This window comes from Quercus suber, unplaced genomic scaffold (assembly GCF_002906115.3).
Source record: "Quercus suber isolate HL8 unplaced genomic scaffold, Cork oak 2.0 scaffold_922, whole genome shotgun sequence".
Classification (NCBI taxonomy): domain Eukaryota; kingdom Viridiplantae; phylum Streptophyta; class Magnoliopsida; order Fagales; family Fagaceae; genus Quercus; species Quercus suber.
Window position 1 is genome coordinate 124,185 of NW_027070345.1, and position 26,568 is coordinate 150,752.

Below are 26,568 nucleotides of genomic sequence, written 5' to 3' on the forward strand. Positions count from 1 at the left end.
TTCCTTGGCTTCCAAACAGTGGGGTCAGATGATAAATGATTTCCTAAAATCATTTACCACCAAAACAAATGGAGCCTAAAGCTTAAAGGAAAGGACTTTACCAATTCTGTTTTGTTAAGTTGTGAATTTCCATAGGTGTTTTAATGGCATTATTCTGTGCCAAATTTATTGTAATTTCATGCTTTTATTTTCTTGTATTTTGTGGAGTTTTAGTGTATGGTTTCAGAGTTAGAGAAGACATGCTAAATCAATGGAACTCATATAATGGATTGTGACTACAGCACCCTCAAGTTTTTATGTGATGAGCACTTGAGGAAGTTCAAAACTCAATCACTCTCTCTCTCTCTCTCTCTCTCTCTCTCTCTCTCTCTCTTTGCGCGTATGAGGCTCTTTTCCGGAAATCATTTGAAGGGAAAATAGAATTGTAAAATCATTTCCGGGTCAAAGGAGTAAATTTCGGTCAACTAAAGCATATTTTCCTTGGCTTCCAAACAGTGGGGTCAGATGATAAATGATTTCCTAAAATCATTTACCACCAAAACAAATGGAGCCTAAAGCTTAAAGGAAAGGACTTTACCAATTCTGTTTTGTTAAGTTGTGAATTTCCATAGGTGTTTTAATGGCATTATTCTGTGCCAAATTTATTGTAATTTCATGCTTTTATTTTCTTGTATTTTGTGGAGTTTTAGTGTATGGTTTCAGAGTTAGAGAAGACATGCTAAATCAATGGAACTCATATAATGGATTGTGACTACAGCACCCTCAAGTTTTTATGTGATGAGCACTTGAGGAAGTTCAAAACTCAATCAGAGTTGGAGTACTCGTGAGTGCCTCTGGACAGTTCATATTTTTAGAATAAGTTGGGATTCTTTTTCCTCTATAAATACCAGCATTTTCCACAAAATTGTTGGCAGAGATTAAGGGTTTTATAAATAAAAAACACCCACCTTGAGAGAGTACCACCATTCCCTTAAGAGAAAAATATTTACAGCCTCATCTCCTTCCCTCTCCCAATTTACAATTACATATCCATGAGAGGAGATTGTAACCTTCTCCACATAGATTTTTGCTTGTTTCTTGGACATTTGGGAAGCATTGGAGCTTGACCACATTTTCAACTGGTGAGGCTTAGTGGTGCAACTAGGCAGTGTTACAGGATCTGAAATCTAGTTGAAGACAAGTTTCCGAGAAGTCCATTGGTAATTAGAGCATTAAGGGCTCGAGTACATTGAGTAGCTTGGGCTTGGAGGGTCTTTGTGTATTCATGTAATCCAACTTATTTGCTAGTTGATCATTTCTGACTTCAAGGTACAAAGAGAGATTTTTACACCCAGTTCTCTAGTATTGGGTGTTATCTTTGGTTTGCTCTCTCTTTACCTATTGCCCTTTGCATTATGGCATTGTTCAATTATGTTTATCCTTGCAAATTGATAGTAGCATGCTTGGTTAATTGATTAATCACATAATTTTCACATTAATTGTAATAAGCTTAGAATTGATTAGGCTGTAATTAAAAGTTGGGGGTCTAAATCAGCAGCTAGTAATTAGGCGTGCAAGCTTTCATGTTTTGCTAACCAGTCTCCCTACCATGGAATTATTGACATTGGTGTACTTGATCCTTTTACATACTTGATCACCGTGCAAAAGATGGTGATGAAAAACCGTTCACCCACTAACTATAGATAATCAAATCACGACTCCAATCCATATAAACAAAAATGTCTACAGGCTTGCAGTAAAGGGAATTTTATCAGGTAGACTCCATTTGGATGATAAATTTTTTATTTTTTATTTTGAAACCAAACATAAAATAATTTGAATATGATGGTTGGATAACGTTTATTGTTCACACTTAAAATAGCAACCTTCGGCCATAAACATAAATTGTTAACATAACTACATAAGTGTGATGCCGCGATCAAATCAACAAATACCAAAAAAAGGAAAAGAAAAAAAGAAAAAAAAAATCATTAGTGAACAGATATTGATTTTCCTCCCATGCTTTTAGAATTCCTAATCTACAGATTCTACACAAATATTGTTACCATGGAGAGGAATATGAAAATTTCTTAGAAAATTTTTTATTCAATATACATACTTTATGGATAGAATTAATTAATTGATCTTTTAATTATACTAGCTTGTAACCTATGCATACTCACAGACATAATAAAATTTACATAAATATAGTATTGTGTAGAAGTATAATAAATTTAAAATTTTAATTACATTTTTTCCAAGATAGATACAAAAAATTTCAATCCTCAAGGATAAAGAAATTGTAAAACATAATCTAGTCTCAGATGTTGACATGTATTTTTTTTTTTTTAAATTTAATCCCACGCGTTACAATGGCAAAAAATATTAACTCCATGGATCTTTAACAGCATAAATTTGTTTACAAATCATGTTGTAGATATATGGCTCTTATATTTCCAAATATGTATCTTGGAACAAAGGCATTGTGATGCAAATATCACCTATGATGGAAAAAATTAGTAATAAATGAAATTATTTTGGCCCGTTGAAGCAGTTGCACATATTCTTTAAGCTCTATTTTCCTAAAAATGTATTAATTTGTTACGCTTTCGATAAAGCAAGAGAAGAGAGACATGTTTTTATTTTCTATTTTTAGAGAGTTTCAACCTATGACGTTTGCTTCTGATAATAGCTCTTTATCATCAAACTGGGACACTAATCGGTTTTTGGTGTAGGTGGAGATTGAATCCCAGATCTCTTATTCAACCATTAAAGATTTTACCAGTTAAACTAACTGAAACCCACAGAGACATGATTAAATGAATGAAACAAACTAGTACTTGATCTTAGTATATTGCCGGAATTAGTTCTAAAGTGCTCTTTCTCATACAAAGAGAAGGGCTATATATAGTGTTAACTTGTTATTTTAAAACCTTAGGCCCCTTGGTTGCATAAGAGCATCCTCATCAAAGATTTCAAAAATATTAGCATTTACCATCTTAAGAACCTATTTTATCAGTTTTAACACCTCACTTTACAATACAGTGAACATCAAAGATTTTATATTTTTTACCACTTCATTAAAATATGAATTTATTATTATTTTTTATTCTCATTCACATCTCTTTCACTACCAACAAACCCACTGCCACTACTAACACCCGTTGCCACCACCGCCCATAGCCACAGCTATGGCCACCACTACCAACCACAACCTCAACCCTTTTTTTTTTTTTTTTTTTTTTTTAAAAAAAAAAAAACCCACGGCACAAACCACAACCAAAACCCACCACAAAATTGCTACAAAACCGCAACCAAAGCCCACCACCCCTGCAACCTCGATCTGAATCTCAACCCTGATAGGGATGGCAATTTTTCCCCGCCCCACTTAACTCGCCTCTCCCTGCTTAGCCCCACTCGGGTTTTCCCCACCCTACAAATATGGTGGGGCGAAGATGGGGCATGATTTTAGCCCCGCACCACGGGGCAGGAATGAGTTTAGATTTTTTAGACTTACCCCGCCCAGCCCCTTCCCGTCCCTACCCCGCCCTGTGTTGTTAAGGTTTATAATTATAAATTTTTCATACCCTAAAATCCTTCTATTTAAATAAACATATCAATATTAGCTTATTTTATTCTCCCAGTGTGGTTCTTTGCATTTATTTTGTCATGTGTTATACTATGAGATTTTTTTATTTATTTTTATTTTTTATGATTGTCTTGTTAAACACTTGGATATATTATTCAACTATTTCTAAAAATTGATTTGATGGGATAAATTTAGTTGCAATTTCAAGTATATTTTTATTAATGAAATAGGTTTCATTAAAAAAATTGTACTAGTTGTATGGAAAATTAACCAATGTAGTAGAGTTTTACGGGGTGGGGCGGGGCTTCGCAGGGTCCTAAGGGGCGGGGACAAGGCAAGAAAATTTTTCATGTCATGCGAGGCGGGGCGAGGATGGGGCAAGACAAAATCTTGAGGGGTTAGGGCGAAGACCCCATCCTTCGGACCCGCCCTACCCCATTGCCATCCCTAAACCCCGATCTAAACTCACTAGCAAACCCATCAGCAGACCCATCATGCTGAACCAAAACGCACATGAACCAAAACCAGATCAGTGAACCAAAACCCATCACACACACACAAACCCAATAGATCGGTGACCCACGACCCACGCCAAACCAAAACCATGACTACAAACCACAGCAGGAAAAAAAAAAGAAAAAACCCCTATTAGAGCACGACCTACAACCCAAAATCAAAACCAATCATTGGACCCAAGATCCATGACCACAATCACCGGACCATAGCCATTGGCAGCCCACAATCGTCGGAACACAATCATTGGTGGACTAGAATCATCGGCGAACCACAGAGAGTGAAGAGAGAAGAAAGAAGTGAGAGAGGAAAAAGAAAGATAAAAGAGAGAAAGAGCCATTGAGGTGAATAAAAAAGAATTTTTCTTTTACAATCCAGCTACAGTACAATGTCAAAGATGAGATTATACTGTAATTGAATGTTAAAAATTTTAAGATTTAGCATATTTAATGTGGAGGTGTTTTTATCATTTTAGGTGCTAAAAATGCTAAAAAATAGCATTTAGCATTTTTAGCATATTTGATTAGAATGCTCTAAGTTTCTTCTTACAGGACCTTTAAGGCTTCTATTTCTAGGAAAATTATTTTTATATCTTTATATATCCAATGATCAAGGAGGATACTCCATAAGAATTTGGCAAAGACCAAGAATTACTCATTCTTTCTTTCTTTCTTCCTTTTTTTTATTTTTTTATTTTTTTATTTAAAAAAAAAAAATTATGAACGGAAGTACTCATTCTTAGCATGCTAGTTGTGTCCTTCTTTATCACTCCTCTAATGTGAGAATAGAGAATATTCTAAAGTCATCTTTAGTAAATATAATGTTCTTGTAAGAATATTCATGGATAAAATGAACAAACTAATAAAATTCTCATAATAATAGAAATATCTCGTATCATCCTTAGGAGGTCCATAGAACCACTTGCCTTTTTGAAATTACAATAAGTTGAAAAATAAAAGACAGCTTCTACAATTGAATTAGAGTCATGAAATCTAAATTTCATTCCAAAATAGCATAGCCTAAAGATGATGTGCACAGCTGCTAAAACACAGAAAGCAAAAAGATTGACAATAAAAATATGCATAGATTGATTAAGAATTTAAGCTTATAGTCTAGAATTAATTCAGATAAGCATTTAGAAGGTGGTCACCTCCAAGGGAATTGCATATAAAGAATGCTTCAGACTAATCCTTGATCACATATATCCCTAACTCATTTAGTTGGGTGGCACAAACGTTTCAAATGTATAGAAGTTGTCTCCAAACTTGTAGTGCCACTTCGTGAAATCCCAATCAACGGTAGCTGAATTGGGCAAGGCTCTCGTGGTGGTGGCCCTTAGATTTCTCGCTCTTTGTCAATCAACGGTTTTTTTTTTTTTTTTTTTTTTTTTTTTTTTAATTTTAAATCTAGCAATAGAGAGTNCGCTTTGATTCTTCTTATTAGTTTCACAAATTTATCTCACGTGTGCAAATTTTTTTTTTTTTTAACTATGTCGCAGTATAGTTGCATTTGATGTGGCATAAAAAATAATTTTTTATTATTCTGTTTGACACATCAGCTTTTTTCCATTTGAAGAGATAATAACAATGATTAAATTGAGACAACACTAAAAATATTAGGGATCAAATTGACACAATTGAAATGTTAGAGACAATTGAAATTCGGTGTAAAAGATAGGAACTAAATTTGTAATTTACCTTATCTTATATTATAATATATATAGCCAAATCTAAGAGAAAATCCAATTAGATTTTCAATTTTACACTACTTGTCATATCTAGTTTTTTAAATTTTTGTATCAAAGAGTTATTTGTTGCAAAAGTCAAAAAAATCAGTTTAATTTCTTAATTTTGTTGCAATTAATTACAACGCCAAAAAAATCGAGGAGTCCCGTGAAAAATAAGTTAAAAGTTAAACACCATCTCACTCTCTATTGCTAGATTTAAAATTTATTGAATTTTCGTTTTTCCACCCTTATTGAATAGTTTAATGAACATTTCCTCTCTCCACATAAATTGTCATTTCTTAATCCATTAACATTACTCGTTTCATATATGATAAGAAAGAAACGGGAGGTTTTGTCTCTTTTATGGTTTTATTAATTTATTTGTTCTTTTTTATTTATTTATTTATTATTATTTTTTTATTTTTTTATGATAGCAGATGCACGGTCTAAATTTGATTTAGAAACCAAAGTATTTTTTTCTTTATATAACTTATGTGCCTTGGCTATAAAAATAAAATAAAATAAAAAAACAAAAACAAAACTAATGTGACTTGACAATAAAGGTATTCATATTCTATTTGCAAGAATAGAGAGGATGAGATTAATTAGAGTCATAAAAGGAAGATAAATGGATAGAGGAAGAGTGATATTAAAGTAGATAGTAGTAGGGAGATGAAAAGGTAAAAGAGATGGAGAAAGGTCGGAAAAATTGTAACAATAATTGTTGGGAAATGAATAATAGGAAGATAATTTAAAAGATATGATATTTTGATTGTTAAATAATAGAGTTTTTAATTCACCTTAAATGAGTAAATGTTGAAAAAATTATAAGAAAAATTGTAAAGAAAAAGAATAATGACATGATCACTGATATATATGCTCAACTGGAGTGTAGTCACAATAAATTTTATACTTAGCTTTTTAATGACAAAGATGATATGACTAAATTTAAATGTTGAATAAAAAAAGATGAGAAGAAAAAGAGAAAAAAAAAATACATAGCAATAAACACCAAATTAATCAAGTCATCTTATGTAATAAAATACCATTATATTCTGATATACTATTTTTTATAATGCAGTACAATAACATTTAACAATCAAATGTGATTTAAAAATCCAAGTATTTTTTTTTATATAACTTATGTGCCTTGATTATAAAAACAAAAAACAAAAACAAAAACAAAAACAAAAGTAATGTGCCCTTACAAAAAGGTATAAAATTCTATTTGCAAGAATAAAGGGGAATTGTTGATTGTTCAATCTATTAGTAAATATTAATCTCGCAAGAGCTTTGATTACATATACATGCTTACTAATTCCTATACAGGTGATGCCCAACATATGATTTATTTATACTCAAAAGATTCAATTGATTAAAAAAAAAAAAAAAAAAAAAAAATCAGCAATTCATAGAAAGATACCAAGTTCCTGGCTTGAGAGATTGTAAGTCAATATGATTCCAAATTAATAGGTACATATCAACACAAAAAGTCAGAGATGATATACACCATTTTTTTTAGTGTTTCTAGAAATATTGGAAAAAGTATTTATTAATATGCAATACAAAGAACATGTATAGCAGAGCCATGCAATATGAAACCTTGCTTTAGAACCCAAGAAGTGATTTATGATGGAATAAAAACAAACCATGGAACCATATTAGAATAAACTGAATTATGATTTGAGCTAAATAAAAATAAGTTGAAAAATAAATGACAGTTTCTACAATTGAATTAAAGTCATAAAATATAAATTTCATTCTAAAATAGCATATTGCCTAAAGATGATCAGAGAAAGAATGATTCATTCTGATCCTTGATCAGATATATCCATAACTCATTTAGTTGGGTGGCGCCGGTAGCTGAATTGGGCAAGGCTCTCGTTGTGGTGGCCCTTAGATTTCTCACTCAATCTTTTTGTTTTTTTTTTTTTGGTTAATCTAGAATTAGAGAGTGAGATAACTTATTTTTCACAGGACTACTTGATTTTTTCGGTGTTGTAATTAATTGCAACAAAATTAAGAAAACTGATTCCTTGTCTTTTGCAACAAATAACTCTTTTGGCACCAAAATTTAAAAAATTATATATGACAAGTAGCGTAAAATTGAGAATTTAATTAGATTTTCTCTCAGTTTTGGCTATATATATATATGTATATGTATATGTTTAATGTAAGAGAATTTCTATCATTTTAAGCAGTACCAAATAAGATTAATTAGCCTAGAAGTCAAATTTTTACAATAGATAGAAATTAAAGGAAGCTAATCCATATAGTCTGAATTATAGGTTAGCTTTTTATAATATTCAAGCCACATATTTTAATTTTTTTATTTCAAGTTTATACACCTAATTCTCCCACAATGTGTACATATGAGATCCACATGTTATGAGAGAAAGCTGAGTGTATATGATTGAAACATATCTTTTTACTTCAACTCACTACAAGTTTGGACATCCTTTCAACCATGTAGAAGGCACATGAAGATATGGTAGCGGAGCCCACATGTTGGAGTGTTTCATTCCCCTTCATATAACAGAAACACAAGATCTTTTCCCTAAGCATGTCACCTACGATTTTGTATGTCCTGTACCCAGCATATATGCCACCTCGTCACCTACACCACACCCAAAAGAAGTCAAGAAGCAACTTCTCTTTACCTAATTGCTGCTGGGACATCACATGTTTCGCCAATAAACGTATGTTGCAGTTCATTCTTTGTCAAGCAACGGAATAATGCCAGACAACTATCATTAGTGGAAGAAACGGTTTTTCACGTAAATTTTGTGTTCTTGTGTATGTAATTGTTATTTTTAAAAAAATAAAATTTCATTTAAAAAATGGCTAAAAGGCCACCCATGTACACAAGAAGTGTATAATGATACTTGAACATTAAATGCTAAATGTACATCGATCAAGGAAATCAGACAAAAAAAAGTTTCCAGAAATAAAAGGACCTTGCCTTTCCAACTCACCAAAAGCTCTGCAACACCTTTTGGCATAATTCAATCAATGCACTCCAAACAATGAAAAATCCATGGTCCAAATCTACAATAGTGTCAGTTATGATTGTTAGAATTAGTTAAAGTCTGTCATGCTAGTGTTGCGTCATGTTACAATAGATTATTGGAAGACATTTCATTTACTTATATTTGCCATATGAACAGGTAAGGTTGGAAAGTTCAAAAGACTGCTAAGAGTAATTTTGCCTCTTAATACAAAATAAGACATTGAAAACAAAATTCACCTTTCAACCCAGAATGAGCCATGTCCACCAATGTCCCCCACTGAGGCAATGGGAAACGACCGAACCCTCATACTGTCAACTGCCTCCCAGAAACTAGATAGTTAACAATTTAACATTACTGCCCCCCCTTCTCTCTTTTCACAATTCTCTGCCAATTTTTCTATCAAAACACAGAGAGATAAAGAATCAGGTTTTCAAACCATACATCTCAAGAACCAAAAAATAAATAGATTCATGATTTCAAGCCCTGTCCAGGATTCAACCAGAGGTCAAACTGTGGTGAAATCATATTTTCAGATCCAATTTCCATTTACATTTCAATCCATAAGATTAAAACAACATCAATTTTCAAATAAACAGCACATCATTCCAAATTGTTCCAACACTAAAGCAAGATCATGACACAAATTCAATAAAACTGTATAGTGCATACAAATCCAATACAAAACATAACATTCAATAGTTATACTGTATAATAAATGCAATAATCAAATATCATAATAGAAAATTCACAGAAATTTCACAACAACAATGACAACAGTTCAGAGGTTCAATCTCATGTGGGTGCATGAGTTCTGCACTTACCTTCCAAGGAATAAAAAAAAAAAAAAGAATCAACTTGCTTTACAACAACTAAGCAACTAAAGACGCCAGTATGACTACCAAATACAAGAGCAGAGAATCTAATTCTGCTATTGCAAGTCAAAATCCATTTCCTCCATTTTTACTAACAATAAATTTTTCCAACATGTGAAATAAAAATTCCCAATTTATATGGTCATGCATCTTCAAAAGCAAAATGAAGGCAAGTATGAAGGACCTTTTTTGGTATGTAATAATAATTGAAATAAAAAGCACTAAGAGTAAGCAACCCCAGTACATTGTAAAAACAAGAATAACATGAGGATGTATTTAAAAAAGCAAGCTACTAAAATTCAGAAGTAATACGAGTTAAAAAAAAATCAGTATGTAAAAGAAAATCCAGTAAATTGGTAAAGGGCATTTATCAGCATCCATCCATGCATACAAATATCTTAGAAACAGAAACTTTAATGTCAAAGTAGACAATACGTGATCTTACAAAGTCCAAGCTCCTTCCTCAAAAATGCAGCAGCGCAACACATAAAGTTTCCAATGTGGGCAAATAAATGCATACTATCTATTATATATTTGGGCCTTTAGGCTAGCTTTTTGAAAACCTTGTGCTGCCTCCATCATTACGATATTAGTAAGAGAGAATACCTTGGTTCAGCCATTAGCATGAAATTACTTCAAGTCAAACAACCGATATTCATGATAGCAAAATTTAATGGTCCAAATGTAAGTTAGCATTCTTTTGAAGAAGTTCTAATAAACTCTTCTCCAACTACAGTCAAATGAAAAGCTGAAGCATGTTTATCTTTCTAGTGTATTAATATTATTGTGTTTGATGACCTTTTTAAGAGTACTAGTGTTAGACGGCTTCATTTTAATAAGCATGCTATAATCTTAATCTGTCAAATATTACTTAAGTTAAAATAGATCAATTTAATAGCAAAAACTTGAAAGTAAGAACATTTCCACAATATCACTTACATTTTTTAATTTATTATATATATATATACATAATTATATTGAAAAAAGAATACTTCATATTTTATAAAAATGGACAAAAATAAGCCTAAAGAATTTCATCAATATTTTAGTAAAGTAAAATAATAATCAAAGTTTCGCAAATGACAATTTATGAGAAGACCATTTTATTAAATGATGCAATAATTTGTTTTCTGTCTAAAACTCCAAGCTGCGTCCTTGAAATCACTTGGAAATTCTCAATAATACTTTCCAATGACATCATCACCTGTTACAGCATTTAACTGTCCATTCACAGTGTATACCTAAACTCTCAACAGATTGCATAATTTATCAATTAAAGGTAAATGATGTCCAGGTTGGGCCTAGAACAAGATTGTTTCATGTAATGATTATGGTTCCAGGATGAAAGACGATTTAGTTAATGAAGCAAATTTTTGGTCTACTGAGTGGGCAAGACATCTCTTTCATTGACTAGATTTGGAAAATAGGAATAGGAGCCATATTTACTTCCTTTGTCTAAAAAAAAAATTTCTCTGTTAATATCTATAGATAAGTGATCATGACTAACTTTAGCAACTAAGAGATCCTAACAGAGAAAAAGGGACACAATTATGAAACCTACAAATGAAATTCTGTAGTCTAAGAAAACAATTACATGGTCTGCAAATAGACTTAATTGACTTCATTCAATGTCAAAAAGAAGGTATAGGTAAATCATCAAATCAATAACTATTATGAACAATGGTGTAGCAATTGGTCAACCACTCAAAATGTTGTAGATGATCGACAATAAAGAACTCCTAAATTACATTTCCAAATGATAATAAAATTGAGGGATAATTACATATCAGCCCACGTGTGGTTTGCACTGATTTAACTTTGTTCACCTAAACAAAAATTATCACTTTGAATGTGCAAATGAGAGTTACTAAATGGTTCAAAAATTGCCTAGGTAAAGGGAAGACAAAAAAACAAAGAACAAAAGAAAAAGAAAATTGATTTTATGCATTGCAGATGATTAAGTTCAAGAATCAAATGAAGTTTTACAAAGAGAGAACTTAAGGCATTAGCAAACGAGCAAAAGAGAGCACCAAAAACATGAAAATTTGACCATTTAATGATATATCCAACACATATTGTGTGACCATTTCATTATATGCATGATAATTATCACTAAATATTGGATAAATTACTATTTAAAACAAGCAACACAAAATATACAGCAGAAAATAAATAAAGGAATCACACTGCAAACAGGCAAAAAATATGACACATGTTACCTGCACAAAATATGATTAACTTGCCCTTCAATTCTGCACTATCCAATAAAATAATTCAAAATCATGTATGCCATAAATTAATTATAAATTCAATTTGCTATGCTAAAGGTTGGAAATTATGGTCTCAGCTAATGTGGTACCTTTTTTCTGTGAGTGGCCCAAGAGTTGATAGTAACAGAGAACCACGGTACATAGATGAACAAAGTAAAACAGAAATCCAATATATATATATATATATAACAAAAACAACCCCAATAAAAGAAAAGGAATAAACCTGAATAGGGAGACATGGATGACTGCTTCAACCAGTATCCCTCAGCCACAACAAAAAATAGAAAATATTAAAATAAATAAATTGAATTAAATTAAATCAAGGATAGTAGTATGGAATTAACAGCGCTGGCAGTCCAGAGGTGAAGTCTGGTGAGAAGGGCAGAGATTTCGGGGTGAGAAGCGAGGATAAGGTTTTTGGGGAAGCATCTGGGGGATCACTCTAAATGTCACTGAAGCTATCAACCAAAACCAATGTCAAGGTTGTTGCTGCTGCTTTGTCTTCTTGTATTGCTCTTTAGGTTTCAGTTCTTTTGGGTTCTCACCACTCACCAAAATAAGTGCTCAACAAAAGCACTGTTCACACGGTTGCTTCATTCTCTGCTTCAATGGGATAGTGGCAAAGTGGCAAACTCTCTTTATATATATATAGAGTATTGATAATGCACGATTAACTATGAAATAGTGTTCTACAGGGTTGTAATTCATCTCTGTCAGTTGACAAGCAAGTGCTACATTGCTCAAGCTTTTATCCTACATTCAAGTGGGCCACCATTCTCTTCTCCTAGGTTCAAGGGGATAATTTTCTTTTGCACCCTTTCTAGTCTCCTTTATTCTGTCTATTCTATTCAAATATCCTTTCACCTTTCTCATGCTTTGAGAGGAGAAATTTATTATTGTTTTATATATATATATATATATATCCTTTACACCAACAAGAAATGGATCATTTTAACACTCCTGATAATGATGATTTAGTACAAAGGCTGAGTTACACCGCAGGCAATGGAAAAATTAATTATCAATTATCCTCTATTTCGTACATGTTTGACAGACTTTTGCAATGCTTTATTGCTCACAGGCATGACCCTAAGATCAAGAAAACTACAGAATACAAGCAATTTTTCAGATCTACTAAGTTTTCCAATAAGTAGTAATTATGCAAGTTTACTGAAAAAAGGGTGAAAAAGTACAAGGAGAGACCAACTGGTAAACAAAGAGGCTTAACTAAGAATGAGAACAAGAGCTGAAAATGCATTATAGTCATAGATCATAGATGATATCAAATTCAGAATACAGTGAATAATCACCACTCATGCATTCAGAGGTCTCTAAGTCAATGATCCAAGGTGAGGACATGTAAATGGTCATGCAATCAGTAGTAACTAGCAATAGAATCAACAACCAAAAGCAGATCGACAGTCTTTTTAAAACATTTTCTTTAAATTTCCTTAGTAGTATAAATCATAGCATCTTTGTTTAGGATAAAGAACAAAATGGTACTAACAGAAACACGTCATTTAAGCACATAAACATGTTGATCCACATATAAGCTGACATAAACATTTGATTGAACCCAGCTAAGCATGAGATAATAGCATTCCTTATCTAGATATATCTGTTAGAGGACAGAGACAGAACGACATAGCAACATCAGATATCTTAGAACCGACTCTCTGTTATATAAATTAGCTTCTGATCATTGAAATTACAGTTAAAATGTAGTATAGAAACCAACAAAGACCATGTAGCTTGTACCAAGGAAGCAAGAACAAGAGCATGGAATGGTAACAGTCTCACTTGACAGGCACTCAGCTTCTCCTTCTCAATAATCACAGTTTTAGAGCTTCTTATATTCTCCTGTTTTTCTAGTCTTTTTTTTCTTTTAAATTGAAGTCAGGAGAGCTCTAATGTAGCTCTTTGTAACACTACCAGAGGGACACACAAGCAAAAAAGGATTATGTTGGCCAAATATTGTTTTTTGTTAATGCTGTCCTACTTTGATATGTGCACAAAAACCATCCATACAAGTAATCAAATACTAATATATAGTAGCCACAAAAGGATATGTAAATCTGGGTAAAAATCAAGCTTTTAGCAAGACAAACATGCCTACTACTAAAAGGATAAGGAATAACAAAGGTTTCAATTCGTCCATACTGATAATTACTTCACCTCTTATATGCACTCCGCCATATGCTTAGTAAGATACCACGTTTGCTCCATCAAATAAAACAAGACTCTCCATGAAAGTAGCTACAGATGAATAATGTTGGATATCAGGATCCTTCTTCTCATGTAGAGTTTCAGTGTCAACTAACACAAACTTAAATCCCTGCGCCTCTACTTGATCATTGATGTAGCAAACCAGAAGCGAACCATACTCGGTAAAGGCAATGCAATGAGCTACTCTTTCAAATGGTACAACAAAGAGTTTATTCCAAGACTCAATCACACCATACTCCTTCATCACCCATATGGAGTATTGGGTGCCAGGTTGTTCGCTAGGTTCCCACGCAATTAAAGCCAATTTCCCCTTGAACAATGCAAGAAATGTCTGGAAGGTGTTCTCATCAACAGACCCATCAGGCAGTGCTAGCTCTCTGAATCGCTCGCTGTTGACATCAAAAGCCATAATCATCCTACTCCTGCGATTCTCTTCGCCTTCTACGACATTTGACACCCAGTGCAAAGCTCCATTAACCAATGGGATTGGCAAAGGATTGTTTTTATCATAGAACATAACATTGGTCGCTGTCAAACCGGTGGTTCTTCCAACACTCCTCCACGAATCCGAACTTAATGTGTACACCTCAATCTCATGTGTAGACAAAGACAAACACGAAATCCTCACAACCTTGTAGTCATTATTCTCGGGATGATACGCGAATCCGAGCGTAACATGTTTTAACTGTCCTAAGCAAGTACCAGGCAACTTCTTGAACATTCTAATGCTTGGGTTCCACAAATATACAACATTAGCGGAATTGGCGAAACACAACAAGCCATTGCAGGAACCAACTATTTGGGTATAGATATAATGAAAATCAAAGGGGGTTCCAAGCTCGGAAATCCTATCAAAAGTGCGGTCTAAAGCGACCGTGCAAACTGGTCTTTGAAAACCAATGTTGTCTGTTACAGATGGCATGTGTATGACAAAACCATTATCATTATCGTTATCATGGGAATCCTTGATGTTTTTAAGGTGGGTGGAGATGAAATTGGGGGTGGTGATTGAGGAGTTGTAGGATTTAGATATGTACCTGAATCTTATGACTGATTTCACAGGTAGTCTTGCCAGTATGTTCAGTACGATGTCGTACGGAAGATAGCCTTGTCGGAGAATCGGTTGTTGTGGACGTGCTACTTCCATTTGGGATTGGGCCAAAACGGCAACCTAAACAGACTTTTTTCAGTGACACTTCTCTTCTCGTCTGCTAGAATGGTACTACGGCTTTTTTTTTTTTTTTGCTAAATCTTTTTACACACAATTATATACAAAACTTTTCCCTCAAAAAAAAAAAATTATACATATTTTTTTTCACTAAAATGGTTGAATTGTGATTTTGAGTTAAAATCATGACTGCAAGTTACGATTTCAATGCAAAAAATGTGTGTATAGTGCAATAATAAGTGTGAAATAAACACTACTCTTTCATTAATTCTAAAACCATATTTGGTTTTTTAATGATGTCTAGTTTTGGAAAAGGTATGAATTATTTTTCAAAAAGCATTATAATTTATATCCCAAATTATACTTTACATTTTAAAATTTTTGAATGTAGGTTTTGCACTTAAATTATAGCCATTGTTACATAATACACATTGATATTAAATTTGCTATTAACTTGGACATAAATCTAGAGTTTATCGTTCAAAGTGTAATCGATGGTATATTTTAGGGTACTAAAGTATAATTTCTCCTTTATTTTTAAGAGATTAAGAAGATGGGCAATTTGGTACTTTCACGTGATGTCATACTTTTCCGTCCAAGTTAACAATAAGTTTGACATTAGAATACAAGGTGTAACAAGAGTCATAGTTTATGGTGCAAAACTTGCATTTGAAAAGTTTAGAGTGCAAAGTGTAATCATGAGTATAATTTAAAGTAGTAAAGTGTAATTTCCTTTAAAATTATCTTATTTTCTTATGTTTGGTAGAGACCTTAAAATAAGTTAGATAAACACCTATTAACTTTCACATTTTAGCTTGGTTTGAGATCGAGTTGTTTTCCGAGAGGTAACTTGAGTACCTCTTGAGTCATAGAGGCCTGAATTCTATAGAGAAAAGTGGAGTTCTTTAAAATTGGAATTCGATTATCAAATACTCGAGTTCTAAATAAGGCTACTAAGGAAAATAGTGTCATTTGAGACTACTTAGCAAAATTATTGGTAAAAATCCAATAAATAGCAAAAAAAGTTCTTCAAATACACTTACACTGTTACACATCTTAACATCCATTAACTCCATCTTCAGAGCAAATTCAACTTCTATTTTTGTTTTTTTGGAGAATCTGATCAAAGTAAAAAATTGACATAGAAATTTCTTTTAAAATATATGACATTGGAATTTCGCGGACAAAATTTTTCAACAAGCTCACTTTTCAAATTTGGCAACAGCTTCGCACTCCATTATTTTGATAATACAAAAATTGTTAGAGGATCCAGTTCCACGTGTCAAATGAAATTCAATCGTGTTTATCTCCAAGTTGCTTTTACTGTAAGCTGGATTGGCCAGGCTTTGACAATTGTTGATACCTAAAATTTCACACATTTTGGGTCAAGAAGTAAAACCCGAGACCCAGTTAAGTCTGGCCTTAAGGAGTAGAGAATTTAAGCCCAATGTACATAACGGACACACATGGGCCCAGTGTCACACTTGTCATATTCCACTAGTTCCAAGCCTTAAAACCCTTGAAGTGACGAAAAATACTCTTAAACCTTTTTTTTGTTTTGAGAAAGAAAATACTCTGGAACCTTAAAAATGACAAAAACAAATACCTAAGAATCTCTAAAATTACCAAAAATACTTTCAAAACTATTAGAATAACCCAAATACCCCAAAATCTATAAAATAACTAAAAATACCTCAAAACTACTAAAATGACCAAAATACTTTTGAAACATCTAAAATGGCAAAAGTAACTCTAAAATGACAAAAATAATTCTGAAACCACTATAATAACCAAAATACCCCCGAAAATCACTAGAATGTCCAAAATACCTCCAAAATCATTAAAGTGACCAAAATAATCCCAAAACCTCCAAATTGACCAAAAATATCTTGAAACCTGTAAAATGACCAAAAATACCTCAAAACCATCTGAATGACTAAACTACCTCCAAACTTTTAAACTAGCCTAAAATACTCGAAACCTTCAAAATAAACAAATGTTTCAGGTTATTTTATGTCATTTAATGTTTTCATTAGAATTTTGGTCATTTTTTAGGTTCCAGGATTTTTTTTTTTTTTTGGCCATTTTAGAAGTTAAAGAGTATTTTGGCCATTTTAAATATTTTAGGATATTTTGGTTATTTTAGAGATTTCAAGGGAATTTTAGTTTTTTTAGAGGTTTCAGGGTATTTTTTGGTCATTTTACAGGTTTTTGGGTATTTTTGTCATTTTAGAGATTTTGGGTCTATCTTGGTCATTTTAGAGACTTTCGGGGATATTTTGGATGTTTAGAGATTCCAGGGGGCATTTTGGTCATTTTAGTGATTTTAGGGGTATTTTGGTTGTTCTAGTGATTTTTAAGGTATTTCGGTCATTTAAAGATTTCAAGACTATGTTGTCATTTTAAGTTTTTGGAGGTATTTTAGTCATTTTCATTAAATTTAGGGTATTTTTGATAATTTTAGAGGTTACATGGGTATTTTGGTTATTTTTTAGATTTTAAGTGTTATTTTTTTCTTTTGAGGTTATAGGGGTAATTTGGTCATTTTGGATCTTCCAACGGTATTTTTTTGCTTTAGGGGTAATTTTTGCATTTTCTTTGTTGTTGAGGCTATTTTCAATCAATTTTTTATTATAATAATTATAATTATTTCTAAGAATGTTTATGAATCAATTATATGAATGTTACATTCTTGAATTATGATTGGAATGTAATTTAATAAACTAAATACCTTAATGTGACATTAAGGTAATGTGATTACAAGAATCTAAGATTACAAGAATGTAATTTAATCTACCTTTTTCAGTCAAAAAAAGATTATAAAAATGTAATATTACACTTTGATGTAACATGAAATCAACCAAACGCCCTCAAAATGGGATGTCAACAGGTGTGTTTGATGCATTCAATTAGGCAAACTTAATTGCATAATACCTTCCAAGCTTGTCAATACCCTAACTCCAGACGTAAGACATGGATAAGTTGAACCTCTATGTAAGGGCCAATATTGGTTTTTGAACTTATGACCAAATGACAACTCTCTCCACCCTAAACTCTAATAAGTTGGTGATATACTTCAAGGTCCAAGTTTACGATGGACCCACACCAAAATTGATGCTCTGAAATGGTGTTCGGCTTAGTCCATATATTTTTTAATAGAACTCAAGTCTCATTTGTTGGCTTACCACTTTTCCCTTTTTCTTTTTTTCTTTTTTCTTTTTTTTTTCTTTTTTCTTCTTTCTTACTGTGGGGGTAAGAGCCCAAATTTGTGTATTGGGCCTTGGGCCTTATTCGAGGACGTGGATATGTTCGAGGAGGAGTAAATGATTGAGAGAGGCCCCAAAGTTGAGAATCACGTAAGGAAAAAATGGAGGAATATAGTCCGAGGAGTAGCTCCTTCTTGGATACGATAAATATCGATCAAGCATGCATTTGGGCAATTTAGGTGACCTTCCAGGGAGCTCCAATGATCAGGATGAACCTCAGGCACGTACAAAGATGATAAGAACACAGAAATATCTAAAAGAAAAGCTGTTACTACCGCATTAAATGTACTGCAGCAACTTTTCTGGCCGCATTTATGTGGAGAAGACCTCTGAACAGTGCAGTCTCAGCTACCACCATTCACAGAGAGCTAAAGAAAATGTCTGATGGGACATGTACTCGAGTGAAGGCTTAGATGATTAACAAGTGTACGATCAAGATGGCCTGAAAGGAATTATATAATGTAAAAGACCTCCCATAAGAGGAGGATCAGAAAAAGAAGAGAGAAAGAAGAGAAAATGAATTACTGTAGCAACAAGAACTGTATTAACATTTAGAACTATTGGTTTAATTCATAATCTATCTCCTCGGACAATCATTTCATTGAGTTTTACGTGCATTTCACGCTTATTCATCTTTAAAATCCTTACTAGCCATTGTCCAATCCAGAAAAAACCCAACTCTTTCACCCGCTCTCTACAAATTTATTGTACTGGGCTCATTGGGCCTATATTCCACATTCTTAGGGCTAGGGCTACAAATTGAGACCCTACACTTACCTTTATTCTTTTAAATTTCAAATAAACATGTGGAATCTTAGGCTTTTGAGCTAATTTCAAAATAAATATTTACCTTATACTTCTTTTGAAATAAATACAACAAGTTTGATTTAATATTTAAAACATCCTAACTAAAAAATTTTAAGAGTGATATTAGGTATATTACAAATTTTACTACATACACACTGATGTGTCATTAAAAGTAAGGAAAACGCTAAAATACTACAAGTTTTACTACAAAGAGTAGTGTCATGGGTACTACAAGTTTTACTACATTGAACTTATCAACTGATATGTCACCAATCGCAAAGAGACAACTCAACAATCATTAATGAGGTGATTGACACTCACCAATCACATCTATTGCCACACTAACTAGTTTTCAAGCATTACGAAGTAAAACTTGTAGTACCATTAGCATTTTATTTTATTACTTTTATTTTTTTTAAGAAAAAACTTATAAACTAATGTGACAATAAATGTGATTGTAAGCTAATGTAAAAAAAATTGTAATATCTCTTGCACTAGTTAAGAGTAATTCAAACTCTCATTTATTATTTTATTAAAGTGTGTTCACAATCATTTTCACATTAATCTGTGAGTTTTTTTAGTAAAATTTGTAATTGTTTTAACTTCTTTCTAAGAAGGACAAAGTTTAGCTACAAATCTGGTTGTTGCCTAAGGCTACAATCTTACTCAGTAAAATAAACATTTCTATATATTTTGAAAATCTAACTATTGAATTATATATTCTTCACACTCTTAATACACGTCAAATTTTGTGTCAATCAGATACTTTCTCCGTTTCAATTTGTTTGTCATGTTTGAAAAGTCAAACTTTTTAAGAGAACATCATTTATTGTTTTGTTTGTCTTATAAAAATGTATAAGTTTACAAAACTACTATTAAATAAATTTATCAGCCTTTTTTTAAAAATAGTTATTCTTAATGAGACAATTAAAAAGGTGCCCCAATTAGATTGAATTTTTTTTAAATATTTGTTAGTTTTCTTTTTAAATAGTTTTGAAAATAAAGTAGGGGTATAATAGGAACATTAGTAAATTAATGACTTTTTTTTAGAAACAAGACAATATTTTGGGACATCCTAAAATGGAATAGAAAACAAACAAACTAGAACAGATGGAGTATTATTTACTATATGATCTATAAACTTATATTTTATACATAATTTTAAACTACAAAAACTTGCAATTTAAACAACTTATTAATGACATAGCTATTGATCTTTAATTTTCTAAAAATTTTGCAAGCATGAACGATATAAGAAAAAGTTGTAATTCAATTGTGGATTTGTTAAAATTCACTTTCAATAAAAAATATTGAATAAGGTTTTATCTTTGGATGTACAATTTTAATTAAATAAATATATATTAGATATGAATCTTTCATTTATTTGCGATAAGATTGAATACCTTTGCTTTACATTTCATAAAAAAAGTCTGAACTCTGACTCCAAGAGCAACATATCTATTATCACCAAGTTTTTTTTTTTTTTTTGGATGGGTTATCACCAAGTTTTATCTCTTTATTAAGGAGCTGTATTTAACGAGACAAGTTTAATGTCTTCCATAATGAACGCATCATTACTTTCAGTATGAATATTACGCGAATAGTTACGTACAATTGGGAGTTGTTTGTATGACGTTTGCTTGTTTATTTGTTTGTTGTGTTACATAAGGACGAATAATGAACATGGTGTAAGTAAGTAAACACTGTTATTTTAAATATAAAGGTATATCAAGGTGGCCATACTGAGATACAGTAGTGAAGTAATGACATTTGAAGCTGCTTCAAGGTAAGCCCTGATCGGTTATTTTATGCCCATGACTTGTATTAGAGAGTACTCCAATGAGAATATAACATTTTGGTCCCTATATTTTTGAGATCATAGTCAATTTGGTCCCTACATTTTGGTAGCAGTTAATTTGGTCATCGTTATTTTCAACTTGTAGTCAAATTGGTTCCTACCATTAACTCATTGGCCATTGTTATTTGACTGCAAGTTGAAAATAACAAAAACCAAATTTACTATTACCAAAATATAGGACCAAATTTATTATAATCTCAAAATGTAGGAACCAGAATGGTATTTTCACTATGTATTTTTGTATTGATGAATTTGTTGGTATAATTCTCTGTATTTAAATTCTAATACAATAGAATAATCATCTGATTCAATCTCCCTAAAAAAGTCTTTAATTCAAGAATTGTCTTGATTCAAACATAAGTTGTTCTTCACTTTGATTGGAAAGTGGATTGAAAGATCCATGAAAATGAATTGTGATGTGTGCTTGTTAGAAATTCTTCGTTGCTTGTTAGAAATTCTTCGTTTTTCAAGTTCTTCTTGTTCTTTGTGTGTTTTTCGAATGTTCTTGATCTTCAAAGATTTGTGGTAGAAGTTCTTCAAGGCTTTAGAGCTTAAATCCAATGGAACTTCGATAGATCAAAATCTTTGAAGTTTCTAAAGGTTTTAAAGCTTGATTCCAGTAAAGATTTGAGACTTGGAAGAATAATTTTGATGAATGTTTTTCGAATGTTCTGTTGTTGAAGATTTGTAGTGGAAGTTCTTTGGAGTTTTGGAGGCTTGAATTCGTAGAGTTTCACTATTTTATAGTCTCTTGGAGTTTCTGGAGGCTTTTGAACTTGGTTTAATGAACTTTGAGATCTAGAAGAATGATTTAAATGTGCTTGATATTCGAAGGTTGAAGTTATTGAAATTCTTGGAGGATCCAGAGCATGATTTTGACAAAATTTCGAGAATTTTGAATGTGCTTGAACTCATCCATAAGATTAAGAGGAGTCTCTATTTATAGGAGATTTGAAGACACATGATTGACTCTCATTGGTAACATGTGTCATAATTTGAATGGAGAAACTTTATGTCTTGTTCTCCAAGGGACACATGGCATTATTTGATTAGCCAAAGTGTTTTAATTTAAAATAACACATAGCAACTTTTAGTTAGATTGCTTACGTCATTTTAAATTAAATATCAACATGTGTTGACGTGTGATTGACCCTTAGGTATTCTTTGTAATTTTTATTTAGAAAAACTTAAAATATTTCCATTGGACTTTAAATAATAACAGTGGGACCACCCACTTAATAACATGTGGCTCTTTGTGATTCCTTTCAAAACAATTTCACTTCTACAGATCGATCAGTTTCATAAACATAGACACTAATTTTTGTAAATTCAAGACCATATGATTTGTAGTTCACCAGGTGATGACAATCCTAAGGCCTATATGGTGCTAAACTAGAAAGACTGTAATGAGTTCTTTCCCAAGTATGAGTACTTCTCTCTCTCTTGTAAGGGACTTTTTCCTCAAAAACTGGGGGTTTTCTCTTTGGCTACCTAATACTGTGCACTGGGCATGGTCAATCTATTATCATGGTATGGAGCAAGTAGTACTGGATGGGCTACAAAATTTACAGCTCACCAAAGAAGAAAATGAAGGCATTCACATTACGGCTCAGAGTAAAGCAGAACTATTGGAGGAATGCTCGCTAAGCCTCTTCGAAAAGCTTCAATCTAATCGACAGCAATATCAATGATCCCTGAAAAGCACATTGAGGACAGCTTGGAAGATGGGATCCGATCTAAGAATAGTAGAGGTGGATAATGGCATATTTCAGTTCAAATTTATCATCCTATCTCTTCCTATTATGTAAGGAAACATTTTCAGCTCTTATTATAGATGAAAACAACAATCATGACCTTAATGGTATTTCTATATGCAGGGGCTGCCCTAAAGTTACACACTTGTTCTTGGCAAATGACAACTTGTTGTTTTGTAGGGCAAGTAGTCAAGAGTGTAATAAGCTGGTAGAAATCTTGGAGCATTATGAAGTAGCTTCAAGGCAGAAAATAAATACTGATAAGTCATCAGTGTTCTTCAGTCATAACATAACCCCATATATAAGAAGGGAAGTCATGAACATCCTAGGACCCATGCAGGACTCAAGAACAGTAGGTATCTTGGCCTCCCATCTATGATTGGATCAGAGAACCAAGTTTTTGCTGAGATAAAGAAAATTTTGGTAAGAAGCTCTCGAGGTGGAAGGAAAAAACAATGCTTTCAATGGGTGGAAAGGAAGTTCTAATCAAAGTTGCAAAGAGGCATGGGTTTATGCAATCTTCAAGCCTTCAACCTTGCTAAGCTAGCAAAGCAAGGATGACATCTCCTAACAAATCCAAGCTCATTAGTGGCACGAATTTACAAAGCAAAACACTATCCTTATGGAGATGTCCTAGGAGCGAAGCTAGGATGTAGTCCTTATTATGCTTGGCGAAGCATCTATAACAATCTGGATGTTATAAGAAAGGGCACTAGATGAAGGGTTGGAAATGAAAAATTGATTCACATTTGGGAAGACAAATGGCTCCCCACTCCTACCACATACAAAATTTGTTCCCCCCCACAGCTTTTTGATGATTTTCCTATGGTCTTTTCCCTCATCAATGAAGACACAATAAGTTGGAAATTTGACAGAATCATATCCCTCTTTCTCCCTTTTGAAGTAGAAACTATTCTTAACATCCCTCTAAGTTACAATCTGCCAGATGATAGTACAGTTTGGTTGGAAAATAAATGTGGTGTTCTTTCTATCAAGAGTGCATATTGTGTTGCTCTTCCCATGGTTGAGAAGTCTGAGATGGGTGAATGTTAAACTGGGGATAATAGAACCCCATTATGGAGGAAAATGTGGCAACTAAAGGTCCCTCCTAAGGTCAAAATTTTTGCGTGGAGAGCATGTATGAACGAGCTGCCAACTCTATTAAACTTGGGACAAAGAGGGGTCAGTACTGATGTTGTACGTGCAAGTTAGATTTTTGAAACTCGTGTGGAAAGTGTGTAAGCTATTTAACAGTACATTTTGATGAAAAAGCTTAGCACAATAAAAATGGAAACTTTAACATCATGATATCAAGAGAAAAAGAAAGTAAAGCAAGGAAAGTAAAAATGACAATGGGATATATGTGGAAAAACCATTTGAAAGGGAGAAAAAAATCATGGATGAGTAAGGATCGATAAATATCCCTTGCTCTGTCAAGCTTTGTATTACGTAAAAATGGAGGTTTCCCTTATACAATGGTGATGTTCTCACTAAAGGAATGACCTTTTCTCTACCTCCCTTTCTTACAAACTTTTTACCATTTTCTCTATTGTTCTCTCCTGGTTCTTATCCTAATATTCTAGCAATATGTTCCTCTTATAGTCCGAGGAATGTTGCTGGGTATAGGACAGATGTCACATTGTGATTCCCCCATTTGAACCCTAATACATCTGTTGTACTACGTAGTGGCTGGAGGAGAGAGAAAGGGCATACCGAGGCCAGTATAGCAATGTAAAAGGTGACCCTACCACTATGTGGGGAGCAATCCTTGGACAAGGAAAGGGACATCAAGGGTCTTAAGGATAATGCACGTGTCCTTAACAGTGGTCCGTCACAAGCACAACTAATGGGAGGGAAAGATTTCATATCTCTGACCAAAGGGGGTCACTATCCCCCTTTTGTGAGTGTTGGGTGTCCATGTTAGGTGCAAATCTCACTTTTCTCACGGTGATCACTCCGTTGGCACGAACCAGAGATCCCTTATCTCAACTGACTTTCCTCTTCCTTGCTCACAGCCATTTCACATGTAGGGTCTAGATCTAGCCATGTCAGCATTCTCCCATGCCTTGGCTGGTGTACTATACAGATGCTATATGCCCGCTATGTGGAAAAGCTATAGAGAGCACTACTCATGCCTTGATTCGATGTGCTAAAGCATGTGAGGTATGGTGGAATTGGCAGACATGTCCGATAAATTTGCTGGCTGGAAACCCTGACTTCTCAACTGCTGCAATGCAAATACTGGATGTTGGCACCCCCCATGACTTAGAAATTTTCTTTGTCACAACTTAGTCCATTTGGTATAACCGAAACCAAGTGATACACGAATCTCACTATCTCCCACCATCTCAGATATGGGGGTTTTCCCAAAGGCTTCAAGGAGACTATAAGGGTGCCATAACTGCTAACTTCCTCAAGCAGCAGCCCCTGAAATTGGCTGGACAACACCACCTCCAGGTACCTATAAAGTTAATGTTGACGGGGCAACAATAGAGGATGGAAGATATTCCAGTATGGGTGTAGTGATTCTGGACTGCAGAGGCATGGTTGTGGTAGTAAGGAGCAAATTGTTGTTTGCCACTTATTCTGTTGAGGTTACTGAAGCCCTTGCTATTGAAGATGGGATACTCTTGGCACGTGAAATGCTGCTAACACAGGTAATAGTGGAGTCTGACTCTCTTACTGTTGTCCATACAATAAACTCAAAATCTCTCCATGGTGATATAGACCTTATTGTCCAAGGTGTCATCTCCCTCTTAAGTGTGTTTGATTGTTGGAAGCTAAAGCATTTGAAAAGTGAATACAACTGAGTGGCTCATGGATTAGCTCAGATTGCTAGAGACACTAGGATTACCCAGTTTTGGTTAGGAACTGAGCCTCCAATGCTACAACAGCAGCTCTTGATAGATAGATCAAAATGTTAGCTTGTGTTTCTTGTATGTTGTCTCTATCTCTCTGTTGTACTTTAATTTCAGTTTTTAATGAAAGATCAAAAAAAGAAAGACTGTAATGGGACATGAATCTAATTTCCCCTACTGACAATGTTATATTTTATTAATTTTAAATTTAATGTACAGAAGTAGGATTCAAATGGCAAAAGTTAGGATTTGAACTATGACACTATTTTATTGGACAAAACTGCAGGTGCAGTACATGATTTTAAACTATATATTACATCAATGTCATTACCTCGTTACCTCCTTGTTGTTCACGTATAAACTCCAATAACCTCTTCCAAATGCTTCTGCTTTGGAAGTAACTTAGATAATCTCGAGGGCCGGAGCATCTCACATAGAGAGCGGGCCCACACATGGGATCTACTATAGGATTCATCTCTTTTGTGTAAGTTTGGAGTATTGCTTTGAGATTTATGTAAATATTTCTCTTTTGATTTATATAAACAAAAAAAATTAATAGTTAAGAAATATTTTTAAAAACTTTTTAATTATGAAAAAAGAAAAAAGTAGTTGACTTTTTTTACATCTATTTATATTTTGTATATTGTTATATTACCACTTTTTTAAAATGA

At 33.1% G+C, this 26,568-nt stretch overlaps 1 protein-coding gene across 2 annotated transcripts; it reads right to left on the reverse strand.

Annotated features, from left to right (window-relative positions):
• Positions 1–8,061: 8,061 nt before the first annotated feature.
• LOC112029609 (F-box/kelch-repeat protein At3g06240-like) lies at positions 8,062–15,420 on the reverse strand. Of its 2 annotated transcripts, XM_065768338.1 has the most exons (4): positions 14,136–15,420; positions 9,055–9,214; positions 8,783–8,855; positions 8,062–8,424 (listed from the first exon to the last, which is right to left on the reverse strand). In XM_065768338.1, exon 1 carries the CDS (start codon positions 15,331–15,333, stop codon positions 14,161–14,163), a length of 1,173 nt encoding a protein of 390 aa, XP_065624410.1. In that variant the 5' UTR covers positions 15,334–15,420; the 3' UTR covers positions 8,062–8,424; positions 8,783–8,855; positions 9,055–9,214; positions 14,136–14,160. The 2 variants fall into 2 exon arrangements, with proteins under 2 accessions (XP_065624410.1, XP_065624411.1); XM_065768339.1 differs by lacking the exon at positions 8,783–8,855.
• Between the last annotated feature and the right edge of the window lie 11,148 nt (positions 15,421–26,568).